General features: G+C 40.8%; 1 protein-coding gene across 2 annotated transcripts in view; it reads right to left on the bottom strand.

Moving 5' to 3' along the window:
- Window positions 1–26,270, bottom strand: part of LOC126187540 (UDP-glucose 6-dehydrogenase) — a 104,232-nt gene that overhangs the window by 34,849 nt on the left and 43,113 nt on the right. For both annotated transcript variants that reach the window (XM_049928687.1, XM_049928688.1), the window contains exon 4: window positions 14,429–14,593. In XM_049928687.1, the coding sequence (XP_049784644.1) occupies window positions 14,429–14,593 (165 nt within the window). The remainder of the gene's footprint in view (window positions 1–14,428; window positions 14,594–26,270) is intronic.

The raw sequence follows: 26,270 nt of genomic DNA on the forward strand, positions 1-26,270 counted from the left end.
TCACAATTGGTTGACCTCTTGCTTTAGCAACAGACAGCAAAAGGTCATTATTCACAATGTTGAGAATGGCTGTGATGTGGCGTCTGAGTGGGGTACAGTCAAGTGGGGGGTGCCCTAGGGACCAGTGTTGGGGTCACTCCTGCTCCTTATTTATATAAATGATATGCCCTCTAGTATTACAGGTAACTCTAAAATATTTCTGTCAGCTGATGACACTAGCCTGGTAGTAAAGGATGTTGTGTGCAACATTGGCCCAGTTTCAAATAGTGCAGTTCATGACTTAAGTTCATGGCTTGTAGAAAATAAATTATTAACGCCAAATCACAGTAAGACTCCGTTTTTACAGTTTATAACACACAATTCAACAAAACCTGACGTTTTAATTTCACAGAATGGGCATATGATTAGTGAAACTGAACAGTTCAAATTTCTAGGGGTTCAGATAGATAGCAAACTGTCGTGGAAAGCCCAAGTTCAGGATCTTGTTCAAAGACTTAAGACTGCCATTTTTACTATTTGAATGGTATATGAAATGAGTGATTGATTGAGACGAAAATTAGACTACTTTGCTTATTTTCATTCGCTTATGTCTTATGGTATTATATTTTAGGGTAACTCTTCCCATTCTAAAAGGATATTTTTCGCTCAGAAATGGGCGGTTCGGGCAATAAGTGGTGTAAGTTCATGAACCTCTTGTCCACCCCTGTTTATGAGTCAGGGTATTTCGACATTAGCCTCTCAATGTGTGTGTGTGTGTGTGTGTGTGTGTGTGTGTGTGTGTGTGTTTTCCGTACTGTAATTTCTTGTTAACAATATTAGCTTATTCCCATGAATAAGCAGCTTTCCCTCAGTTAATACTTGGCAGAATTCAAACCTGTATCTGGATTGGACTTCCTTAACTCTTGTGCAGAAAGGTGTGCAGTATACTGCTGCATCCATTTTCAGTAAGCTACTGCTCAAATTCAAAAATCTCAGCAGTAATCCACACACTTTCAAATCAAAACTGAAGAGTTTCCTCATGGCTGCTTCTATTCTATCGAGGGATTCCTTGAAAAATTAAGCTGATTCTTGCTGTATTGTTGGTTGCGTTTACTTAAACTTATGGCTTGACTTTTTTGGGTTCATAAACATTTCATTTTTATGTTTTACTTTTATGTTGTAATTTCATGTACTGACATGTTCCATGACCTTGGAGATCTGCTCCTCAATTTGGTGCTATGGAACTTGACGTGTAAATAAAATAAAATAATGCAGCTTACTGGAAGTAAAGAATTTTTAATGACAAGGAGCTGTGTCCTGCTGTGGACAGTGCTATATCCACTTCCTCAAAGAGAAGGTACTGTTCATCATTGGTAGAACAGAAGTCACAACATCACTTCTCATTATCACACTGTAACAAAAGAAAGCTGGAGCCTGACTTGCAGTGGTGGTGATATTTTTGAAGAAAAAGAAGCTCTTGTCCTTTATTAGAGAATTAGTAGGGCAACTCATATCTCCCTCTGAAAGTCTAAAGTCTCCGAATAGCTATCCACATATCTGCTTGTTTAATTAAATGGGTGAAGAAGATCAGAAACTGAAGCCATGGTCTTGTTTCTTTCTCTTTAATTATAGGTACCCATTTTGCCATTTCTGTCCTAAAGGCTGCAAGATTCTCACCAGGTGACATGCCCTTGGAGCTCTGCAGAACCACCAGTCTGCCCGATTGTAGAGTGGCATTCATCATTTCATTGAGGAACAGGTGGCTTTTGTGGATGCCCTGTGAAGGGCGAATTAATATTGTGGTGAACTGTTTGGTTATATGATCCATTCATTTCTGGGCCTTCTATCTACATTCAGACACAACCAGTTGGCTCTACAATGCACAGTTTGGGTTGCTGAGCCCCCATTTGTAAAGCTTACTTTTGGGTGCTGTGCTCTGTCTGGTAGACGTATCCAGATTGGAAAGTGGTCACTGAAGTGCAGATTATCACTCACCTTCCACTGAGCAGGCTGTGAGAGAGCAGGAGACCTTAAGCATAGATCAATGACCGAATTAATCTGTAGCACTGCTAAAATGATAGGTTTTCAATCACCACAAAGTTCTCGATAGCTTGAACCCAGGTGCAGGAGGCAGTGAAGCTCACAGCGCATGATGTGTGTGAAATTGCTCACAGAGTAGGAACATGCAGGCAACAGTGTGATAAGATTGTGCAGAGCGTCAATTGCTAGATCATTACAACGTAGGTAAAAGCTAAATATCGACACAAGAATGTAGTTGTTCTCAAAGGAAAGAGATGAGACATGGTATTCATAATTTATTAAGGTGGCAATGTGCCTATAGCCCTCCCTCCATTCTTTATGTGGAGACTATAATCCTCGAATGGGGTGTCAGTCTCTTTACAATGTATCTTCTACATGTTAATTCCTTCACACGGGCTGTAAACTATTTCCTGGCTGTGTTAGGGGCTGTGTCCTTGACTACTGAGTGTGACATAGCCAGTTTACAGTATCTGGGAGGCGAACCCTTTTCTTCAAGCTGTTTTGGAGACGATGAGTTGGTCTTTCTGTAATCCTTCAATATGAATTGCGATTGCAATCTATTAGGTTAACTTAAGAGATCGTGACTTTCCAACGGTGGCAGGTGTTTTCCTTCTGAAACGTTCTGGTAGAAAACAGGGCTCTGAAGGATAGTCCTATTGGTGGGAGCAGGAAATGGCCAACTGAAAGGCTTGAATTTGGCTCCTGAAGCTGGCAGAGAGAAAGGCTTGAATTTTAAATAATTTTGTGCAGTGCTTTGGGGCTTGTGAAACTGAGAAGATGGCTGACAAGTCATGGGCCCACAGGGCTGGAAGTGGTATTTCCAACTGCATTTCTCAATGACTGTGTGTCAGATTAAGACTCGAACTCGGGACCTTTGCAATTTGTGAACATGTGCTCTACTGACTAACCTAGCCAAGCACACCTCATGACCCATCCTTATGGCTTTAATTCTGCCAGTACCTCATCTCCTACCTTTCAGACTTCACAGAACCCCCCTGCAAAACTTGCAAGAAAGGTGGAATAAAAGCTGTGAGGACAGGATGTGAGTCATGCCTGGGTAGCTCAGTTGGTAGAGCACATGCATTTATGGAGTCAGTAAGTGAACTTTAGTGAACAACAAAGCCATTATTCAAATAATGCCTACATGAATCCAAAAGTGCATTCCTGTTCACAGATGTGGAATTCAGCATAAGAATTGTCCGTTTTCTTTGAAAATGTTACTGTTTAGTGACTGAGCATGTGCTCAATAGGGTGAGACCTCAAATTAGGTTTTGGAGCTAAGTAGCTAGCTCGACTGAGGTGTTTAGTAAACAAGACAGATTTTGCTAAGTTTAATTGATGTCAACAATTTTTTTTTGTTTTCATGGAAACTTGAGGTATGGTGTTTTGGTGTGACCTTTAATCCTGCTGGCTTTGAACTGTTATCTTGTTTTGTTTTTAATGGAGATTATTGGCAGAAGTTGCAAGAAGCCAGCTGGGGGTAGTGTACAGTGTACAGGGGGCGGACAAAAATACAAAAATATCAAAGGCAGAACCCCTTACCATGCCTAATACAGTGTAGGAAAACCACTGTCATTGAAAACTGCTTCCAGGGATCTCAAAATGGACAAAAACAGCACCTGTATGGTTTTCAAAGTAATCTTATTCCATTCTTCCTGCAAAATGGGGCAAGGTCATGCAACAAATATGGAGGTGGATAGCCGTCACGCATGTTTCTCTGAAAAATAGACCACAAAAGCTCAATAACATTGAAACCTGGTGTTTGGTGGCCGAGGGAGATGCAACAATTCATCCTCGCACTCACAAAACAAGTCCTACACAGTGCAAGTTGTATGAACAGGTGACCTGTCATCTCGGAACACAGCATCACCATTGAGGAACAAACACTGTACCTCAGAATGGACTTGATCAGCCAAAATGATCATATAATCCTTGGCAGTAATGCAACCTTGCAGAGTAAACATGGCACCCATGGAATACTGTGAAATGGCTGCCCAAATCATTACCAAAAGCCCACCATGTTTCACTCCTCTTAGGACGTAAACTTGATCAGAAGTTGTCAACAGTATGCAACAAGACGCATCAAATCAAATTACTTTTGCTCAATGCTGCACAGTCCCAGATCATGTTCTACGGCTTTAGCACCATGTTTTCCTGTTACAGGTATTTGCATCACTGACTAGTGATTTTGGGAGCTTCCCTGCAATTCCGTACTTACGGAGCTCGCTTCTTCTTGTTTTGGTGCTGACAAGGGTTCATGAGTACAACAGTACTGCAGGGACTTACGCAGCTGTCATCCTCTTAGTTTTCATAATAATTCTCTTCAATGACTGTTTATCACAAACACTCAACACATACTTTCACCTGTGTTGTGACTCAGCAGATGATGTTTTTTCACTTTCCCTATATGTGGTATGAATCTCTGATACAGTGCCTCTTGAAACATTGAACACTTTGGCTACCTAGGTTATGGAAGCACGAACTGTAAGAGCATCAATAATTTGTCCACATTCGAACTCTCTTAACTCCAAAATAAAACACTCATAACTACGCAGAACATTGTTCTGAATACAACTGGCACTTTTAACTTATTGAGGACATTGCGCAGGTGCCATTCTTGGTCAACTACTACAGCGCAAACTGTAGGCACGGGCTAGCATCTGCATTATGTTCAAGCATGCATTTTTCTCAGCGTTTACATACACTAATGAGGGGGTGGGGTGTGGGGGGAGGGGAGGGGAAGGAATAGCAACATCAAGAAGGAGTTGTGCGACATAAACGAAAGTTTGTAGGCATGTTTATACATCTGAAAGATGATGTCTATTAAATTTTGATGCCCGTCACATAAGAGCATTGCAAGTAATGCCACTATGACAATGCACTTCAGGTTTGTTTTAAATACCACCACAATGGTAGTGAGGATTAGTTACCTTTGACATTGGAAGTGCCAAGTTGAGGGGAAAGGGAACGAGTGGAAAGTGGGAAGACATGGGCAAAGACACGGGAAGCAGGAGATGAACAGAGACAAGAGGGAGTAGGAGATTAGAACGTATATCGAATTCCCATACACGTTAAAAATGTTTGATTTGTTCCTTCTTTCTTTTCCACTTAACCAGACTGAGTCACAGCAACATGCAGCTGAAAACAGCTAGTTAACAATATACAATTCTCAGGGTTGACACCAGGATTTATTCATGGTTGCCAAAAGACAAACCGAACTGACAGGCAGACTTTGATGGGAGTGCTGTAGTGCAAGTACAATAAAACTGCTGGCAATGCAGCTGAATATGTGCTGGAGTCAGTTGGTTGTATCTCCCTGTGGTGATGCATATGTGGCGGGTAGTGTGTATTTTTGGCATAAGCCACAGCTGGTGTCTGCTGTTGGCAGCAGAGCTGCATGGAAGCCAAGTCTCATGAATGCCATGATCAATGTTTCTACTCCAGGAACTTCAAGTGGCCTCTCCTAATGAATCTCGCTTAGACGCGTCTCTTCTGGAGTCCCCAAGTCAACTCTCCCACACCAGGATGGTCTCTTAGCATTCTGCACACCTCACTCTTCGGACGTGGCTACACATTCAATTGGCCAGATCATCATCATCTGCCTGATCAAATTATTTCGCAATATCCTTGCTAATTACAGAGGCTGGACAAAAATATGGAAACACCAAAAACACAACACGTTACCATGCCCAATATGGTCTAGAAACCCAATGGTACCCAAAATCACATCCAGTCATCTCGAAATGAATAAATACAGACCATGTATGGTTTTCAAAGGAATCTTATATCACTCTTCCTGCAAAATAGTGGCAAGTTTGGGTAATGACGGAGACGGATATCAGTCAGTCACCTTTCTTCCCACAGCAGACCACAATGGCTCAATTAGATAGGTATTACTGTGGTGGCTAGGGGAGATGTGGCAACTCATCCTCATGGTCACAAAACCAGTACTGAACAGTGCAAGCTGTGTGAACATGGACCCTGTTGTATTGGAACACAGATCACCACTGGGGAATAAACATTGTACCACGGGAGGAACTGATCGGCCAAAATGGTCACACAATCCCTGCACTAATGCAACATCACAGAATAACCTTGAGCCCATTGAATATCATGATATGGCTGCCCAAATCATCACTGAACTCTTTTTATGTTTTACTCTTGCAATGTAAACTTGCCCAGAATCTGGAAACAGCATTCAACAAGACTCATCCGGTTAAACGACTTCCTTCATTGTTCCATAGTCCACATTTTGTGGCTCTGGCACCATGTTCTGCTGTTATGAGCAGTTGCAATCATTGACATAGTTTTGGAATTCCAACTCACCCTGCAATTCCCAGCCTATGGAACACTCTTCATGTTGTTTTGATGCTGAAAGGATTCGCGAGTGTGACATTCAGTTCTGCAGTGACTTCTGCAGCTGTTGTCCTCTTATATTTGATGACAATCCTCTTCAAAGACTGTGTCATGATAATTCAACAAACCCTTTCTTCTGTGTTGTGACTTAGTGGATGATGTTTTTCCACTTTCCACATGTCTGGCATAAATCTCTGATATGGTTGTTCTTGAAACACCAAATACTTTGGCTACCTTGGTCATGGATACACTCCCCATACGAGCACAAAAAAATCTGGCCATGATCAAATTCATTTAACTTTGACATCAAGCACTCACAATTTCACAGAACACAGTTCAGATCCTGACCGACACTTGCAACATATTGACAACATCGCCAAGATGCCATTCATGATCAAATGAATGAAACCTGCAGGGTTGGCTAGTATCTGCATTTATGTTCAAGCATACATTTCTCACAGTGTTTCCATATTTTTGTCCAGCACCTGTACATTTTGTAGTCCAGTGGTTGCATGGAAGAATCATTTTGAGAGTAGTTGCATTTTTACAGGCCATTTATTGGTGGTACAGAAGTAGTTACAATTGTAACTATGTCTCATGTGTCCAAGTGAGGCTGGCGACTCTTATGCAGATTGATTTAATAGTGTAACAGATTAGAAGATTAATCCAGATCTGCCAATAAAAATGTTTGTCGTATATTTTGTTTTGCGTACTGCACATCTCAGAGCCACATGGATTCTGGCCTTGGAACTTCAAGCAATGCCACTGAAGTTCTGAGGCACAGATGAAAGGTACATTTTAGGATCCCCGGGCCACCACTGTTGAACTTCAGTATAACAGCCATTTTAACAGAGAAGTTTTTATCTGTTTTTCAGATTCTGGTGGGCTGATGTGCTTATTGCAGTTGGAGGTTTGGATGAGAACTCAAAAGTTTCTCTTAGGGATAATTCGTATTCTATAGACTCTGCAGACAAAGTATTATCTGTTATGTAAAACAGAACCACACCAGTGCAGTCTGATGTTTCTGTTTTATATTCTGGATTTGAAATTACCAAATTGGCTGTAAGAGATAGACTTGCTAGCTTCTACATATTGATGTGGCTGTCACAGCTTCCACTTAGATTTGTGTAAAACAGTTACTTAATCCTACTAACTTTTTAGTCTAAGTGAGAAATGGTGGTGTGAACAATGACAGTTTCAGAGCACGATACAGATTTTTCACTTCAGTGTAGGGGGATTTTCTGTGTTGATTTTATTTTTATCAATGAATGCTGAGGACTTTTAACTCCAGACTTCAAAATTCCCACTGCACTTTATGCAGAAAAATAGCAATGATGTGGTGTTCCAGGTTCATATGCTGCTTTTGTCACATTTGCTACAAACTGCCTAACTTTTGCAATTTATACTGGTGTACCCATAAACTACGGACCATGCCACTAGTGGGGTGGCCTGCGTGCCTCAGCGTTACAGATAGCAATACTGAAGGTGCAACAGTATTGGAGGGGTACTTGTTCAGAGTTCAGACAAACAGGTGGTTTCTACAGAGGGGCAGCAGCTGTTTCAGTAATTGCAGCAGGGGCAACAGTTTGGATGAGTGACTGATCTGGCCTTATAGCATCAACCAAAACTACCTTGCTGTAGTGGTACTGCAATGATTGAAAGCAAGGGGAAACTACAGCTGTAATTTTTTTCAAGGGTGTGCAGCTCTACTGTATGGTTAAATAATGATGGGTAAAATATTCTAGGGGTAAAATAAATAGTCTCTCATTTGGATCTCTGGGCAGGGATTCCTCGGGAGGATGTCATTAGAAACAAAATTGGCACTCCATGGACTGCAGCATGGAATTTTAGATTCCTTAATCAGGCAGATAGGTTAGAAAATTTAACAAGGGAAATTAATAGGTTGAAGTTTGGTGGGAGGAGGAGGAGGGAAAAGACTCTGGTCATGTGAGTAAAGGGCTATAAATACAAAATTAAATAGGGACAATGCAGGCACAGGTTTAATAATGAATAAGAAGATAGGAATGTGGGTAAGTTGCTAAGTACAGCATAGTAAATAAATTATTACCACACCACAACAGTACAGTGTCAACTAGCTCCAAAGATGAGAAGAGTGAAGAAATGTATGATGAGATAAAACCACTCAGCCTGCAAGATCCAGGCAATCACAGAGGGTGGGATTATTGTTAGTTGGAAGTTCCAACATAAGGCGCGTTAAGGGGCCCCTTAGGGACTTGGCTGACAAGAAGGGTAAGAAAACCAATGTGCACTCCATGTGCATACTGGGTGGAGTCATTCTAGATGTGGAAAGGGTCCTCCCGGATGCCTTGAAGAGCACAGGCTGCAGCCAACTGCAGGTGGTTGCACACGTCGGTACCAATGATGTGTGTCACTTTGGATCAGAAGACATTCTCTCTGGTTTCAATTGGCTAACAGAAGTGGTAAATGCTGCCAGTCTTGCTTGCAAGATGAAAGCAGAGCTGACCATTTGCAGCGTAGTCGACAGGACCGATTGCGGACCTCTGTTATAGAGCCGAGTGGAGAGTCTGAATCAGAGGCTCAGACAGTTCTGCGACCATGTAGGCTGCAGATTCCTCGATTTGCGCCCAAGGGTAGTTGGGTTTTGGGTTCCGCTGAATGGGTCAGGTGTCCACTACACGCAGGAGGCAGCTACATGGGTAGCAGGGCCTGTGTGGCATGGACTGAGCGATTTTTTAGGTTAGAGGGTCTCGGGAAAACACAAGAAGAGCTTCAGTCACAAAGGGTGCAGCCTGACCACAGGAAGAATGTAGATACACGAACCATCGGTATAACAGTTGTAAATTGATTTAGCTGTGTTGGGAAAGTACAAGAGCTCCAAGAGCTAATAGAGAGCACTGATGCTCAAATCGTTATAGGCACTGAAAGCTGGCTAAAGACGGATGTAAGCTCAGCTGAAATTTTTGTGAAGAACCAAACAGTGTTCCGAAAGGATAGGCTAAACAAAGTTGGCGGTGGCGTGTTTGTTGCTGTCAGAAGTAGTTTTACTTGTCGCGAAATTGAAGTAATTACATCCTGTGAGTTAGTATGGGCAGAGGTCACTGTTGGCAACCAGAATAAAATAATAATTGTATCCTTTTATCAACTTCCCAATTCAGATGATACAGTTGTTGAAAGGTTCAAAGAAAAATTTAGTATGGTTTCAAACATGTACCCGACTCATACGATAATAGTTGGTGGCGACTTTAATTTACTCTCGATATGTTGGCGAAAATACATGTTTAATCCTGGAGATACGCATAAAACATCATCCGAAATTGTGCTAAACGCATTCTCTGAAAATTATTTCGAGCAGTTAATTCATGAGCCCACGCGAATAGTAAATGGTTGTGAAAACACACTTGACCTCTTAATAACAAATAATCCTGAGTTAATAACCAGCATCAAAACCGATATAGGGATTAGTGAACACAGGGTGGTTGTAGCGAGATTGAATATTGTAATCCCCAAACCCTCGAAAAATAAGTGAAAAATATACCTATTCAAAAAATCAGATAAAAATTTGCTTGACGACTTCCTGAGAGACAATCTCCACTCATTCCAAATTAATAATATAAGTGTAGACCAGATGTGGCTTAGATTCAAAGAAATAGTATCGGCAGCAATTGAGACATTTATACCAAATAAATTAACAAACAACGGAGCTGAACCTCCTTGGAACACTAAACAGGTTAGAACACTATTGCAGAAACAACGAAACAAACGTACCAAATTTAAACAGACGCAAAATCCCCAAGATCGGCGATCTTTTACAGAAGCTCAAAATTCAGTGCGGACTACAATGCGAGATGCTTATAACAGTTTCCACAATGAAACTTTGTCTCGAAACCTGGCAGAAAATCCAAGGACACTCTGGTAGTATGTGAAGTAGCAATCAATGCCTTCTCTACGCGATAGCAATGGAGATACTGTCGAAGACAGTGCTGCCGAAGCAGAGTTACTAAACACAGCCTTCTGAAATGCCTTCACAAAAGAAGACGAAGTAAATATTCCAGAATCTGAATTGAGAACAGCTGCCAACATGAGTAACGTAGAAGTAAATATCCTCGGAGTAGTGAAGCAACTTAAATCACTTAATAAAAGCAAGTCTTCTGGTCCAGACTGTATACCAATTAGGTTCCTTTCGGAGTATGCTGATGCATTAACTCCATACTTAACAATCATATACAACCGTTTGCTCAACGAAATATCCATACCCAAAGACTGGGAAGTTGTACAGGTCACACCAATATTCAAGGGAGGTAGTAGGAGTAATCCACTAAATTACATGCCTGTATCATTAACGTCAATATGCAGCAGATTTCTGAAACATACATTGTGTTTGAACATTATGAATTACCTCCAAGAAAATGGTCTTATGACATACAGTCAACATGGGTTTAGAAAACATCATTCCTGTGAAACACAACTAGCTCTTTATTGACATGAAGTCTGTGTGCTATTGACAAGGGATTTCAGACCGATTTCGTATTTCTGGATTTCCGGAAGGCTTTTGACACTGTACCACACAAGTGGCTCATAGTGAAAAAAGCGTGCTTATGGAATATTGTCTCAGTTGTGATTCCCTGTCAGAGAGGTCACAGTTCGTGTAATTGATGGAAAGTCATCGAGTAAAACGAAAGTGATTTCTGGCGTTCCCCAAGGTAGTGTTATAGGCCCTTTGCTGTTCCTTATCTATATAAACGACTTGGGAGACAATCTAAGCAGCCGTCTTTAGTTGTTTGCAGATGACACTGTCGTTTATCAACTAATAAAGTCATTAGAAGATCAAAACAAAAACTGCAAAACAATTTAGAAAAGATATCTGAATGGTGCAAAAAGTGGCAGTTGACCCGAAATAATGAAAAGTGTGAGGTCATCCACGAGTGCTAAAAGGAACTCAAACTTTGGTTATATGATAAATCAGTCTAATCTAAAAGCCATACATTCAACTAAATACCTAGATATTACAATTATGAACAAATTAAATTGGAAGGAACACACAGAAAATGTTGTGGGGGAAGGCTAATCAAAGAGTATGTTTTATGGGCAGGACACTTAGAAAATGTAACAGACCTACTAAGGAGACTGCCTACACTACGCTTGTCCGTCCTCTTTTAGAATACTGCTGCGCGGTGTGGGATCCTTACCAGACAGGACTGACGGAGTACATCAAAAAAGTTCAAAGAAAGGCAGCAAGTTCTGTATTATCACGAAATATGGAAGAGAGTGTCACAGAAATTATACAGGATTTGGGCTGGAAATCATTAAAAGAAAGGCGTTTTTCGTTGCGATGGAATCTTTTCACGCAATTCCAATCGCCAACTTTCTCCTCCAAATGCGAAAATATTTTGTTGACACCGACCTACACAGGGAGGAATGATCACCGCGATAAAATAAGGGAAATCAGAGCTCGTACGGAAAGATATAGGTGTTTATTCTTTCCGCGCACTATATGAGATTAGAATAATACAGAATTGTGAAGATGGTTCAATAAACCCTCTGCCAGGCACTTAAATGTAATTTGCAGAGTATCCATGTAGATGTAGAATTGTGAGAGAAAGCTGTATACATGGAAGAGACCTGGAGACACCGGAACATTTCATACTGATTATATAATGGCAAGACAGATATTTCAGAACCAGGTTTTAAATTGTAATACATTTCCAGGGCAGGTGTGGACTCTGAGCACAACTTACTGGTTGTGAACTCTCGATTAAACTGAAGAAATTGCATTAAGGTAGGAAATTAAGGATATGGAGCATTAAGCAACAGTTGATTAGAACAGGAGAAAGTAATACAGTGGAAGATGAATGGGTAGCCTTGGGAGATGAAATAGTGAAGGTAGCAGAGGATCAGGTAGGTAAAAAGACAAGGCCTAGCAAAAATCCTTGGATAACACAGGAGATCATGAATTTAATTGATGAAAAAGAGAAACTATAAAAGTGCAGCAAATAAAGAAGACAAAAAGGATTAGAAATGTCTAAGCAATTATACTGATAGGAAGTGCAAGGTAGCTAATGAGGAATGGCTGGAGAACAAATGTAAGGATGCGGAAGCATAGACCACAAGGGGAAAATAGATACTGCCTACAGGAGAAATTGAAGTGGGCTTTGAATAAAAGAGAAATAACTGTATGAATATCAAGAGCTCAGATGGAAAACCAGTCCTAGGCAAAGAAGGTAAAGCTGAAAGGTGATAAAGACAGTCTATACAAGAGAGATGAATCTGAAGCCAATATTATAGAAACAGAAGAGGATATAGATGAAGATGAAATGACAGAAGTGACATTGCAAAAAGAATTTGACAGAGCGCTGAAATATCGAAGTATAAACAAGGTCCCACGAGTAGACAACATTCTGTCACAACTACTAATACTCTTGGGAGAACCAACCATCACAAAATTCTTCCATATAATCAACAAGGCGTATGAGACAGGCGAAATTCCCTCAGACTTCAAGACGAATGTAATAATTCCAACTATGAAGAAAGCAATTGCTGAGAAATGTGAAAATTACTGAACTATCAGTTTACTTAGTAATGGTTGAAAAATACTAGCACGAATTATTTATCAAAGAATGGAAAGACTGGTAGATAATGACCTCAGTGAAGATCAGTTTGGATTCTGGAGAAATGAAGGCACATGCAAGGCAACACTGAACCTATGACTTATCTTGGAAGATAAGTTAAGGAAAAGCAAACCTATATTTATAGTTTTTGTAGACTTGGAGAAAGCTTTTGACACTCTTGATTGGAATACGTCTTTGAAATTCTGAAGGTAGCAGGGATAAAATACAGAGAGAGAAAGGGTATTCACAACTTGTACAGAAACCGCATGGCAGCTGTAAGAGTCAAGGGGTATAAAGGGAAGCAGATGTTGAGAAGGAAGTGCAACAAGGGTCTGGCCTATCCCCAATATTATTCAATCTGTACATTGACCGAGCAGTAAAGGAAACCAAAGAAAAACTTGTAATAGAAATTAAGGTATAGAGAGAAGAAATAAAAACTCTGAGGTTTGCTGATGACCCTGTAATTCTGTCACAGACAGCAAAAGATGTGGAAGAGCAGTTGAATGGGATGAACACAGTCTTGAAAGGAGGCTATATGATGAAAACCACAAGCAAAACAGCGATAATAGAATTTAGTCTACTTAACTCAAGTGATTCTGAGGGAATTAGATTAGGAAACAAGGCACTTAACATAGGAGACACATTTTGCTATTTGGGAAGCAAAATAACTGACACTAGCTGAAGCAGAGAGGATATAAAGTGAAGAAGAGGAAGTGTAGCCATGTATGGAAGTGAAACATGGATGATGAACAGTTTAGACAACAGGAGAATAGAAGCTTTTGAAATGTGGTGCTTTAGAAGAATGCTGCAGATCAGATGGGTAGATCGCATAATTGATGAAGAGGTACTTAACAGAATTGGCGAGACAAGAAATTTGTGGCACAACTTTACTAGAAGAGTGGGGGTCGGGTGGCAGGACACATTCTGAGACATCATGAGTTCACTAGTTCAAGTACTGGAGAGAAGTGTGGGAGGTAAAAACTGTAGAGGGAGACGAAAGGATGAATACAGTAAGCAGATTCACAAGAGTGTAGATGAAGAGGTTTGCACAGAATAGAGTAGTATGGAGAGCTGCATCAAACCAATCTTAAGACTGAAGACCACACCAACAACAACTTCAGTATATAATCAGTTAAGGCAAACATAGCAGATATGATGCACTGCTTGTGTAAAATAGAATTACAGCAGGCAACCAACCAATAAAGAACACAGACTATGCTACATCTTACTAGTACTGAAACATGTTACATGTTCTTCCCATAACAGCAAACAAGTAACATTGGTTCCCTATACCTACAGGAAGACCGAAAACACATGCAGAAATTCATTTCCTATGCTAGTTCATTATCTTCTGGTTATGTCATCAGCCTTCTACTTACATTAACTTAAGCATATTTTGTAATCAGTTACCAAGCATATTTTGTAATCAGTTACCATATCTATAATGGTGAAGTAAACATCCATACCTGATACGATACACCTGGCTTTTTATTTGCTCTCAGGATGTTGAGTATACTTTCTGCTGCCCTTACAGGTACAGTGCTCTTTTCAACAACTATCTTGTCACCTGTGGCCATATCTGCAATCATTCTGGCAGCACTCTCCACATACTTCAAATCTGCAGCTCGACCCTGTAAAATGACACTGCATTAAATCCAGGCAAATTAGTCCCTTACTTAGCATATGAATATGGGGTTTGGTTCAGATTAATTGATATATCATCCGAAGTAAATTGGTGGCAGTTGCAAAGTTTGGCAGTAAGTGTTACATACACTTGCTTCACTGATATCTAGAAATAAATCCAATAATATCTGTCTCTTCTTAATAACTCACAATACTTAATATATGGCAATGTAAATCCTGACAGCAGAACATTAAATGTTCACAAAATGCAAAAATTTACATAAAACTCATACTAATTATGAGTCTCCCACATGCCAATCATAAAGTATGAACTCACATAACTGACTTCTCTGATTTCAATCCCCACGAGACAAATTCTAAAATCCCACACCATTGTTCCTTCAAATGACACTGCTCAAGGTTTCTGCCAGCAGAGCGGCAGTCTAAAGAAAACTACTGTGAAAAATAAGAGGTACACTTCCCTGGTCAAGTGTGAGAACATGGTTACAACTTCAACTGATGAAGTAGTATGAAGCACAAATGAGGATAAAAGTAAAGCAATGAGATTTTGATATTTTACATGGTATATGTTTTACATTTACTCTAATTTATCGATAGCCATTATGTCCATATAAAACTAATAGGCTAACTGGATGGAACCAGAAATAAATAGGAGTAAATCTAATTGTAAATGTATTATTTACTGAAAGATAGGCTAGATGACATTAGTGGTGGGTTGTTTATGGTCATAAAAAAGTCTTATAACTACAGTGCCCATCACATCAGATGGTAAGTGGTGTGAAGGGAGAAAAGAATATGGAAGCATGGAGGCAAGGGGAGTCTGTTTACAGACAGTGGCAATTGAGGCTGTAGGCGGTGGGGGCTTATAAGACAGGCTATTGATGAAGTTGGCTGCAGCAGCTGTACTAAAATGAAAAGGATAACTGGCAATAGTGCACTATTAATAAGTAGTCTCCACCCAAGATAGTAAGTCATGGGACAGTTTATTATGGTTTAATAACAATTTTAGAACATTAGTATTGAAGCAAAACATTATTGAAAGCAGGTTTAAACAAATATATAACTTTAGTGACAAACAGAAACTGAATGAGACCAAATGTGGAAAAAAAGAATAATTATGGCCATATGTACAATTGTTTGACTTTCTTGATAGCTTGGTTCTCCTGCTATGGATCTACACAAATCTCAGGCCAGTAGTATTTTGTACGAACCCCTTGACAATCTCACAGATTTAACAATGACAATACAGTATGTAAATTGAACTGAATAGTGGCAAAGGAATACTTTTTCCCTGTTACTAGTTTATTTCAAAATTTGTGATGATGCAACTCCCTGCATCTTGTAGGTGCTACCTGTGATCCCTTGGTCACAATCAACGAAGAATAAAAAGCATTTACTTACATATAAAGCAATACTAGAATAGTAGTATCAATCATTTAGTTAAATTTATTTCTCTTAATCTCCTTAAGGTCAGTATCTTTGCTTCAATTACATTTTTTTAAAAAATGAAGGTGAACACCATACAGGTATCTGAGTGTAGTTTATTTTATTCCACTGATCAGTGGCATTGTATCAGTTTATTTTTACAAGATTGAAACTCTTGATTTATCCTTTTCACATTTGTTGCCCTTTTAAACTGTAAAATACAGGGAATGAGAGGCTATTTTCAACTGGTACAGTAACCAGGTGGCAGTTTAAAAAAAAGAGTTGAAGGGCATGAAAAAGAAAGGAGTGCAACAGGACTGTAGCCTATCGCAACCCTCCTTTAGTCTGTACACTGAGTAAGCAGTAACAGAAACAAAATAAAAATTTGGAGTAAAAACTGAAGTTCAGGGAACAGAAATAAAAACTTTTGAGGTGGTTTGGCAATGACACTGTAATTCTGTTAGACAGTAAAGAACTTTGAAGAGCAGTTAAATTGAGTGGACAGTGTCTTGAACGGAGGATACAAGTTGACCATCAACAAAAGCAGAATGAGGATAATGGAATGCAGTCTAACTAAATCACATGATGCTGAGGGAATTAGATTAGGAAACAAGACATTTAAAGTAGTAGATGCGTTTTGTTACTTGGGCAGCAAAATAACTGATGATGGCTGATGTACAGAAAGAATAAAATTTAGAGTGGCAATGCAAGAAAAGCCCTTCCAAAGAAAAGAAATGTGTTAACATCGATTAAAGATTTAAGTGTTAGTAAGTATTTTCTTAAAGTATTTGTAGGTAGTTTAGCCCTTTATGGAAGTGGAACATCGATGATAAGAAGAGAATAGCAGCATTTCGAATGTGCTGCGATAGAAGAATGGTGAAGATTGGAAGGGTAGACCACATAACCAGTGAGGAGATACGAACTGGGCTGAAAAGAAATTTGCACCACAACCTGACTAGAAGAAGGGATCAGTTGACAAGACCCATTCTGAGACATCAAGGGATCACCAATTTAGTATTGGAGGGAAGTGTGGTCAGTAAAAATTGAAGAGGGAGACAGAGATGAAAACAGTAAGCAGATTCAGAAGGATGTAAGTTGCAGTAGCTATTCGGAACTGAACAGGCTTGCACAGATTATAGTAGTATCAAGAGCTGCATTAAACTAGTCTTCGGACTGAAGCCAAAATAAGATTGGCTACATTACAGAATATAGATAATTAAATATTTCATGGAACTATTCCAACAATATCATGAAAAGGATAGTTGCTACTCACTATATAGTAGAGATACTGAGTCATACATAGGCACAACAAAAAGACTGTCAGAAGTGAGCTTTTGGTCGATAAGACCTTTGTCAAAAATACACAGAAACACACACACACACACACACACACACACACACAAAACCGGAGTTTCTGGCTGTTGAAGCTAGACTGTGAACAGCAGTGCATGATGGGAGAGACAACCAGGTGGTAGGGGTAAGGAGGGGGCTGGGGCAGGGAGGCGGGACATAGCAGGTTATGGGTGGGGAACGGTAAGTGCTACTTGTGGGAGTGTACAGGTACAAGATGGAGAAAGGGTACGGCAGCCAGGTGCAGGTGTGAGGTTAGACAGCGGAGGGGAGGAGGGAGGTAGCAGGAAAGGAGAGAAGTAAAAAGACTAACTGAACGTTGGTGGAATAGATGGCTGTGTAGTGCTGGAATGGGAACAAGGAAGGGGTTAGATGGGTAAGGACAATGACTGATGAAGGTTGAGGCCAGGAGGGTTACAGGAACACAGGATATGTTGCGCACCTGCACAATTCAGAAGAGCTGGTGTTGATGCGAAGGATCCAGATGGCACAGGCTGTGAAGCAGTCATTGAAATGAAGAATGACATGTTGGGTGTGGAGGTGATTGCTCAATAACGAGATGGTCCACCTGTTTCTTGACCACAGTTTGTATGCCGACAGACAGCTTGTCAATTGTCATGTCCATGTAGAATGCAGCACAGTGGTTCCAGCTTAGCTTGTAGATCACATGATTGGTTTTGCAGGTAGCCTTGCCTTTGATGGGCTCTGTGATGTTTGTGACAACTGGAGTAGATGGTGATAGGATCTACTACAGGGGTACGACTATGAGGCAAGGGGTTGGGAGCAGGAGTTGTGTAGGGATGTACAAGGATATTGTATAGGTTCTAGGGGCGACAGAATACCACAGTGGGAGGGGTGGAAAGGATCGTGGGTAGACATTCCTCATTCATGCCCTGAAATAAGGAATGTCCTATCCACTATCCTTCCCATCCCTCCCACAGTGGTATTTTGCTGCCCACCAAACCTACACATTATCCTCATCCATCTCTACAGAAGCCCTGCTTCCAAACCCTTGCCTCATGGCTCATATCCCTGTAATAGACCTAGATGCGAGACCTATCCTGTACACCCTCCCACCAGCACCTACTCCAGTCCAGCCACAAGCATCACCTATCCCATCAAAGGCAGGGCTACCTGTGAAACTAGTCATGTTACCTACAAGCTAAGCCGCAATCACTGTGCCGCATTTTACGTGGGTCTGACAACTAACACGCTGTCTGTCCGCATGAATAGCCACTGACAAACAGGTGGACCACGCAATTGCTGACCATGGTGCCTGAAATGACTGTCTTCATTTCAGTGACAGCTTCATAGCCTGTGCCATATAGATCCTTCCCATCAACACCAGCTTCTCTAAATTGTGCAGGCGGGAATTCTTCCTGCCATATATCCTAATTTCCATAACTCTCCTGGTCTCAACCCTCATTGGTCATTGTCTTTACATGTCAGCCCCTTTCCTGTTCCCATTTCAGCACTATACAGCCCTCTATTCCATCAACACACTTTCAATCTTTTCATTTCTCTTCTTTTGCACTACCCCTCCCCCACCCTCCATTTAAACTCCCAACAGCACCTACCTGCCTGACCCTCTCTTGATCTCGTGCCTGTATGCTCCCACAAGTAGCACACACACACACACACACACACACACACACACACACACACACACACACACACACACACACAGAGAGAGAGAGAGAGAGAGAGAGTACTTTTTTGATGAAGGTCTGGTTGGCCAAAACTCACTACCTGACAGTCTTTTTGTTGTACCTATCTGCAACTCAGCATCTCCTCTATATGGTGAGTAGCAACCACCCTTTTCATAATGTTGTTACATTCCATTGTGGATTTTCCACTGTTTGACAGAACTGTTCCAAGTTATTTATATGGAAGAAAAAGCCAATTGTACAGTGGGTGGTACAGGCCGTTCACATTCAATGTTGTGAAAACATAGCATCAAGAGGTGCAGCTCAGTGGGTAGGTATAAGACAAATCCAAAGGTGCGATACTCAATTCCAAATCAATCTTAAGATATTTTTCTGTTACTTATTGCTTCTTTCATCTCTAGAAAATTATCAGTTAATGTGAAAAGTTTCACAGTGCTTCAGAGTCCACATTAAACTGTTGATCCCCTTCCTACTGACTGGGTAAGCCAGCTCAAATGCCACATGAAAGCAAGGGAATAATATCTCCAATAGGATCACACCTAGTAAAGGATAACAAATTTCAACAAATCTTGAGGTGATGACAGATTCACTTTACCTTAGCATCAAGCAAAGAATTCTGAACTTCCAGGCAGATTAAAATTGTATGCTGCATCACAACCTGCGTCCAGAACCTTTCATGGGCAGTGCTCTTACCAACTGTAATACACAGATATGATCCAAGACCTAGCACACAATTTTTATCTGCCAGTAAGTTTCAGAAAGTACACACTTCACAGCAAAATGCAAGATTCAATCTGCAGACAACTAGTTGCCAAAACCCAACCCAATGGATAGCTTTGTCCAGATCTGCCCATTTTAGTGAAACGGATGGTTTATAAGTTTTGGGTATGCAGTCAACATATTATGTTCTTTACACAATACTTCAGCAATTTCCCTAGTTTTCTTGCTTAGTTGTTTATATATGCTTAGATTGTCTCCTAAATCATTTATATAAATTAGGAACAAAAGAGGGTATATAACACTTCCTAATGGAATGCCAGATGTCACCTCTCTTTTACTCATAGACTTTCCATTTACTGTGGACTGTGGCCTTTGTGACAGGAAACCACAAATCCACTCTCACAACTGAGGCAATACACCATAGTCACACAACTTGACTGGAAGTGCCTTGTTGGGAATGTTGTCAATAGCCTTCTGGAAATCTAGAAATGTGGAATCACACAGTACCCATTACTTCATGTGAATAAACAGCTATATGTGCTGCACAAAAATGATATTTTCTGTATCCATGCCCACAGTTTTCTTCGAGATAATTGACAATGTTTGAACACGGTATATTTCCAAAATACTACTGCAAATCAACATCAGCATATGGGTCTGTAATTTATCGGATTACTCCTATCTGCTTCCTTGAATATTGTGAAGGTACTGATTGTCTCTTGCCACTGGTGTAACCAGAATCTCTTTGGATTTCCTGCCAGACTTCGAGACCAAGTTTTGCCGTGGAATTTATTAAATGCATCTTGTATTGAAATCTGCAGTAGGGTTCGAGTTTCAGTGAAATATCGCCATTCTTCGAGATTTTGTGTTCTTTTATATTTGGCATGGGTTTTTTTTGTGCATGTGTGCCATGGATAATCAGTACCATCTTTTATAAATGTATGCAGATAAATCTCTCAACTGCTGCCAATATTTCTTTGAATTTAAGCCAGTCTAGTCCACACTTATATAGTTTGGAAGGAGTGGAGACAGTCTGGAAGGCATCAAGCAAATTCTTATCTGCTTATAGTAAGTACATATATTTTGTATTAATTTCTGGTGATTTGGACATTACTGTGTTCAGTCTTGTTACAACGATCTTATGGTCACTACTCCCTGCATCCGTCATGATGCTCCCTATTTGCTTATGTTATTCACTGTTAAGAGGTCAAGTATGTTTTCAAAAACATTTATGCTTTGAGAGGGCTGCTGAGCTAATTCCTCAAAATAATTTTCAGAGAAGGCATTTAGTACAATTTTGGATGAAGTTTTAGCTTACCACTGACTTTAAACAACATATCGAGGGTAAAGTCACCACCAATTATAGTTGTATAAGTGGGGTACCTATTTGAAATGAAACTGAAGTTAGTTTTCTTTTAACTGTTCATCAAATGAATCATCTAGGAAGATGGTGGTGTGTGGTTTTTTTGTGTGTGTGTGTGGGGGGGGGGGGAGGGGCGGCATGTAAAAGGAACAAATTTTTAATTGATTCAGATTGACAAATATAACCTCTACTCATACTCACAGGAACCTTCTGCTTTAATTTTGCTGCAAGGTAAACTACTACTAACAGCAACAAACATGCAACCACCAACTGTATTTAATCTATGCTTTCGGAGTATCCGAGACTCCTTGCAAAAATTTCAGCTGAACTTACCTCTGACTTCAGCCAGATTTAGGTAACTGTAATGATTTGAACTACATTTTCTATTAGCATTTGGATCTTGGCCCTTTCGCAACACAACTATGACAATTTAGCAATACAATATGGACTTTTGCTATGTGTACTCTCGTCCTGTGTTTGTCCAGCACCCTTCAAGACTGAAACCCTTTCTGTACTTTCCTGAGATACTCTAACTTAAAAAACAGCACAATCCATTCGACACAACCCCCGTTATCTGTGTAGCCTCCTCCTGTGTGTAGTGGACCTCTGACCTATTAAGTGGAATCCAAAACCACACTGTTCTATGGCACAAGTTGAGGAGTCTGCAGCCTACGCAGTCGCAGAATGCTATGAGACTCTGATTTTCACTCTCCAATTGGCTTTGTATCAAAGATCTGCAATCAGTCCTTTCAATGATGCTAGAGATGGTGAACTATATCTTCATCTCACATGCAAGACTGGCGCTCTTTACCAATTCAGATAACCAACCAAAACCAGAGAGAATCTCCCATAATCCAAAGTGGCACATACTGTTTTTCCAACATGAGCTACCATCTGCAATTGACTGCACCCTGTGCTCATCTGGAAGGACCTGTTCCATATTTGGGATGACCTCCCCCCCCCCCCCCCCCCCCCGCCCTAGTATACACACTGGACTACTACTGTTGCTTGGCAACCATACCCCTAAGGGAGCCAATTACCAATCTAACTTTGGAGCTCTCAACCACCAGTAATCCCACCTCCTGTAAATGCCCAGACCTTGCAGGCTGAGAGGTTTCCTCTGAAACAGGGCACACAACTGTATTAGCTGCAGACAGCACTTGAAACCTGTTTGTCAGTCAAACCACAGAGACCCTGCAACCAGTGTCCCAGAAAGTCTTTTGCTGCCTGCCACATCACAAAACAATCTGCCATTCAACCACAGGTGGGGGGAGTCACCCTCAATGTGAGCAGTAAATGGGGTGATCACAGTGGTGGAGTGACTGGGGGACACGTGGGATATACTAAACATCCCTTGGATCCCCACATCCAGCCTCCACAGTGATACCCACACACAATAGCCTCAAGCTGCGTAACCAATGTCAGCATCATCTGGAGGTGTGAGTGAAGGGTCACCAACTCTACTTGCATCTGAACACATCACAGTCCCTATCCATAACAAAGATGAAGGATCTAAACACTAGACAATTATTAAAGTGCAGAACTGTGGCTACTTGACACACAAACATACAAGGAATTTAATATTTTACACTAAAATGCACACACTCTCTCTCTTCTCAGCGATCACAGGCCCTGTAGACCACGTGCTGCATCAACGATCTGCTTCCACCACCTCCTATCTCTCGCAGCCTCTCTCCACTCTGCGGAAATTCCTAATGCTGCGATGTCCTCCTCTATGTCATCTTTCCACCTTGTATGAGGTCGGCCCAATGGTCTTGTTGCCTGGAGAGTTCCTTCAAATGCTTTCTTGGTGATTCTGTTGCTTTCCATTCTGGCCCAATGTCCAGCCCATTGCAGTCTCCTACTTTTTAATTTCTGGATGATAGTGGGTTGATTCATTAACTGATGAATTTCATTGTTCTTTCGAATTCTCCATACGCCATACAGGTCCCCAGATTTTTCTCATTACTTTTCTTTCAAAAACATTCAGTTTTTCTCTTTCATTCCTTGTAAGCGTCCAGCTCTCTGAACCGTACAGTACTATGGGGCAGATAATAGTGTTGTATATCTTCATCTTTGTGGTGATTGACAAAGCTTTACTTTTGAGTGGGCTGATTAGTGAGTACAGACATCTTGACCCTGAGGCTATTCTTTCATTTATATCCATTGTTATGAAATTTTTACTGTTGAAACGTGATCCAAGGTATTTAAACTAGAGAACTTTTCTGAATTTAGAATGTTGGTCAATTTCAAAGTAAGGATTTGGGTTTATGACTTGACCTATTTCCATATATTCAGTTTTCTATATGTCCTGACATCTCTTATAAATGAAGTGAAATGTTGATCTGTCATAACATGGTCAATCTGATTTACTGTTTTGCCACTTGGAGAGCACCATGTACAGTCTTAGACATAAAAACTGACCGCCGGCCGGCCGCCACAGAGACTAAGTCCGAGTCGTTCACTTAAGGTGGCCAATAAAACTGACCGCCCCTGGAAACTCTAAGTTCGGCCATCTGCACAATCTGGCAACATTGTAAGATGGGGAAGTGTCAAGAGGAAGTGTTCTGAGGCGTTATCGGAGTGTGTGAGCCCATGGTCTATTGGAAACCGTCGTGCATTCTAAACTTATGGTCGCCTGTTCGCGTCCAAGTGTATTTTTTTTTTTACATTTTGGCCTTCGTCTAAGTTTCGAGCCTGATTGAACATCGAACATAATTCGCTTCACAGTCTACCCACCAGCAATAACAAGTACTACCTGAAACAATTCCGCAGGACAGTTCATGGCTGCGACGTGATCAGAACAGCTTACGCTCGAGCGTTTCCTCGCGCTGCAGTGGCTACCGGCCACCGGCCAGAAGCCACCCGCCCCCTGAAATCCGGCGCCGCTCAGGTGAAGGCGGCGCTACGCAGTCAGTGTATGTGTCAACTGTCATTTTCGAATTTGAAGCTCTAGTTATCATCTTACAGTTAAGCACTGGATTTTTCATACCTGAAAATCATGAACTATGGTTATGCATTGTAAAATTGAGTCGCAAGTGGAAAAAGGCGTAACATCTGCAACACAATATATACTTTTGGTATAACAGAGGGGTGAATGCAGAGGAGGCAGCTAGAAAGATTTGAACTGTGTGTGGAGCGAGGTGCTTTTGGGAAAAATACACCAGAAAAAGATGTTCTTGTTTCAACAAAGGTCATTCTGGCATGAATGATTTTCCACATTAAGGAAGTCTCGACTACTGATGTGATGGATTACCACTTAACCATCATGCGACATTTGCATTCAACAGGGAAAGTTCAGAAGTCTGGTGTAGGAGTACTGCTTGCTCTAATACGAAACAACAAAAATCACCAGAGTGACTATTATTGAACGTCACCAGGTCACTTATTGAGCATTCCTATGCAGTACTGTTACTGATAACGAGTTATGATGCCTTTATCGTTAACTTCCTAAGAAGAAATGAAAGGCTGAGCCCCACCAAAAGACAAACTCGAGCAAAGGGTAGTGTGAACACAATAGTTTACATCTGATGGCTCCAAAATGTGTTTTGGGCTATGAATTCTGCTCCAAGGGGTGTGTGCATCACAGCAGGAATTTGTTGTCAACAACTGAGACACCTTTCGGTCGCAATGAAAATCGACCGACAAAACTACATCACCTGTGCTACTGCATGATAACGCACTCTTTTGATCTGAGAAACAAAACTATCCAGGAGATTGATAGGAAAGTCGTCTCTCAGGCACTTGTATTGATAGGGAAGTCCTCTCACAAGCAGTTGTCCCTCTCGTCATATACTCGTAGAATTTTATGTTTCCCGCTCTTGATCGATCAACTGTCAAGGCAATTCATTTCTAGATGAAAATACTCTTCAAACCACACTGGTTTAAAGACATCGTTAGAAACAATAGATTTCTACGGGCGTGGAATTTGTAAACTACTTTAGCATTGTCAGATTGTTTTAGATATCGTGAAAGAAACTTCTGCTCTGATTAATTTCTCTTTGATGATTAGTGTTGCGTTCAGTAAACTAATGGAGAACGCAATTAAAATATTCACTGAACTAACCCAAATTAAATTCAGCTTACTGCAGAAACATCATGACGGCAGCCTACCATAATAAAGCATCAAGTATCTGTAAGACGATTGCGCCTATTTTAACACTAATTAGTAGGATATTACCGACTTTTGACTTCAAAAAGGTCTGTATTTACTTCATTTCCTGTACCATTCGCAAGTATTATGAAAATGTGGCAGTTCATAGATAAAATTATGTATTCACAACAAAAAATATGTCGGCTGAAAACAAAAGTGGCATTATGAGTTTTGCAGTACCGTAAGGTTTTCTCTCTGACACTAAGAGGTACTAAAAGTAGCAAGATGAATTTTGCTTGAGCGTTGTCTTACGATCCCCTTATTGAGTTTGTATCTGCCTGCTTGTAGCTCTGCTACAAAAGAATAAAAAATCTGACTTTCAGCGAGTCTCAAAAGGCGGAATAAAGCAGCTTGCACCTGGTAGCCAAGCATGTTACCTGAGAACTGTTTTTTTCCTAAAGTGGGTAGACATCATTTTGAAGTTGAATTGTTGGCAAATGTCAGTCAGACGTGTGCCGTTGGTGTAAGTGTTTCGATGATAGAGCTGCGTTCGAGAAATGCCATGCCGAAGATTGGTGCGCATTTCGCTACCTTTTGTTGTGTTTTGCTCTTGAAGATGCGATGGTTCCCGTAATGCAAGGTTTCATTGTCAGTTAGTCATGGTTCTGGAAGAGCAAGCATGAGAATTTTTTGTCGGTCGATTTCTTATGTGAGATTATGTAGTTCTTGTGTTTGGATCAATGTATCAATGTTTAGTTTGCAAATGCATGTTTTCTGCTTGTAGGGAAATTTACCAGAGATCTCCGATATTATCTGCCGTGCTAGCCTGGACTCCCCAGAATCCGAAAATCCAGCTGCCGCCTTTCGACGGGCGGTTTGTGTACCACCTGGGGTAAAGTTGACGTTGCTTCCACAGTTCATGTTTGTTTCTGTTTCATTGGTATGGCCTGGGTGATACCAGGACCAGACAGGACCAGAGAGTGCTGAAGCCTTTGGAAGAAAATATTTTCAGCCGAGCTCATTGAGCTAAAACACGGTGACCAGAG

The sequence above is a fragment of the Schistocerca cancellata genome, chromosome 5 (assembly GCF_023864275.1).
Source record: "Schistocerca cancellata isolate TAMUIC-IGC-003103 chromosome 5, iqSchCanc2.1, whole genome shotgun sequence".
Classification (NCBI taxonomy): domain Eukaryota; kingdom Metazoa; phylum Arthropoda; class Insecta; order Orthoptera; family Acrididae; genus Schistocerca; species Schistocerca cancellata.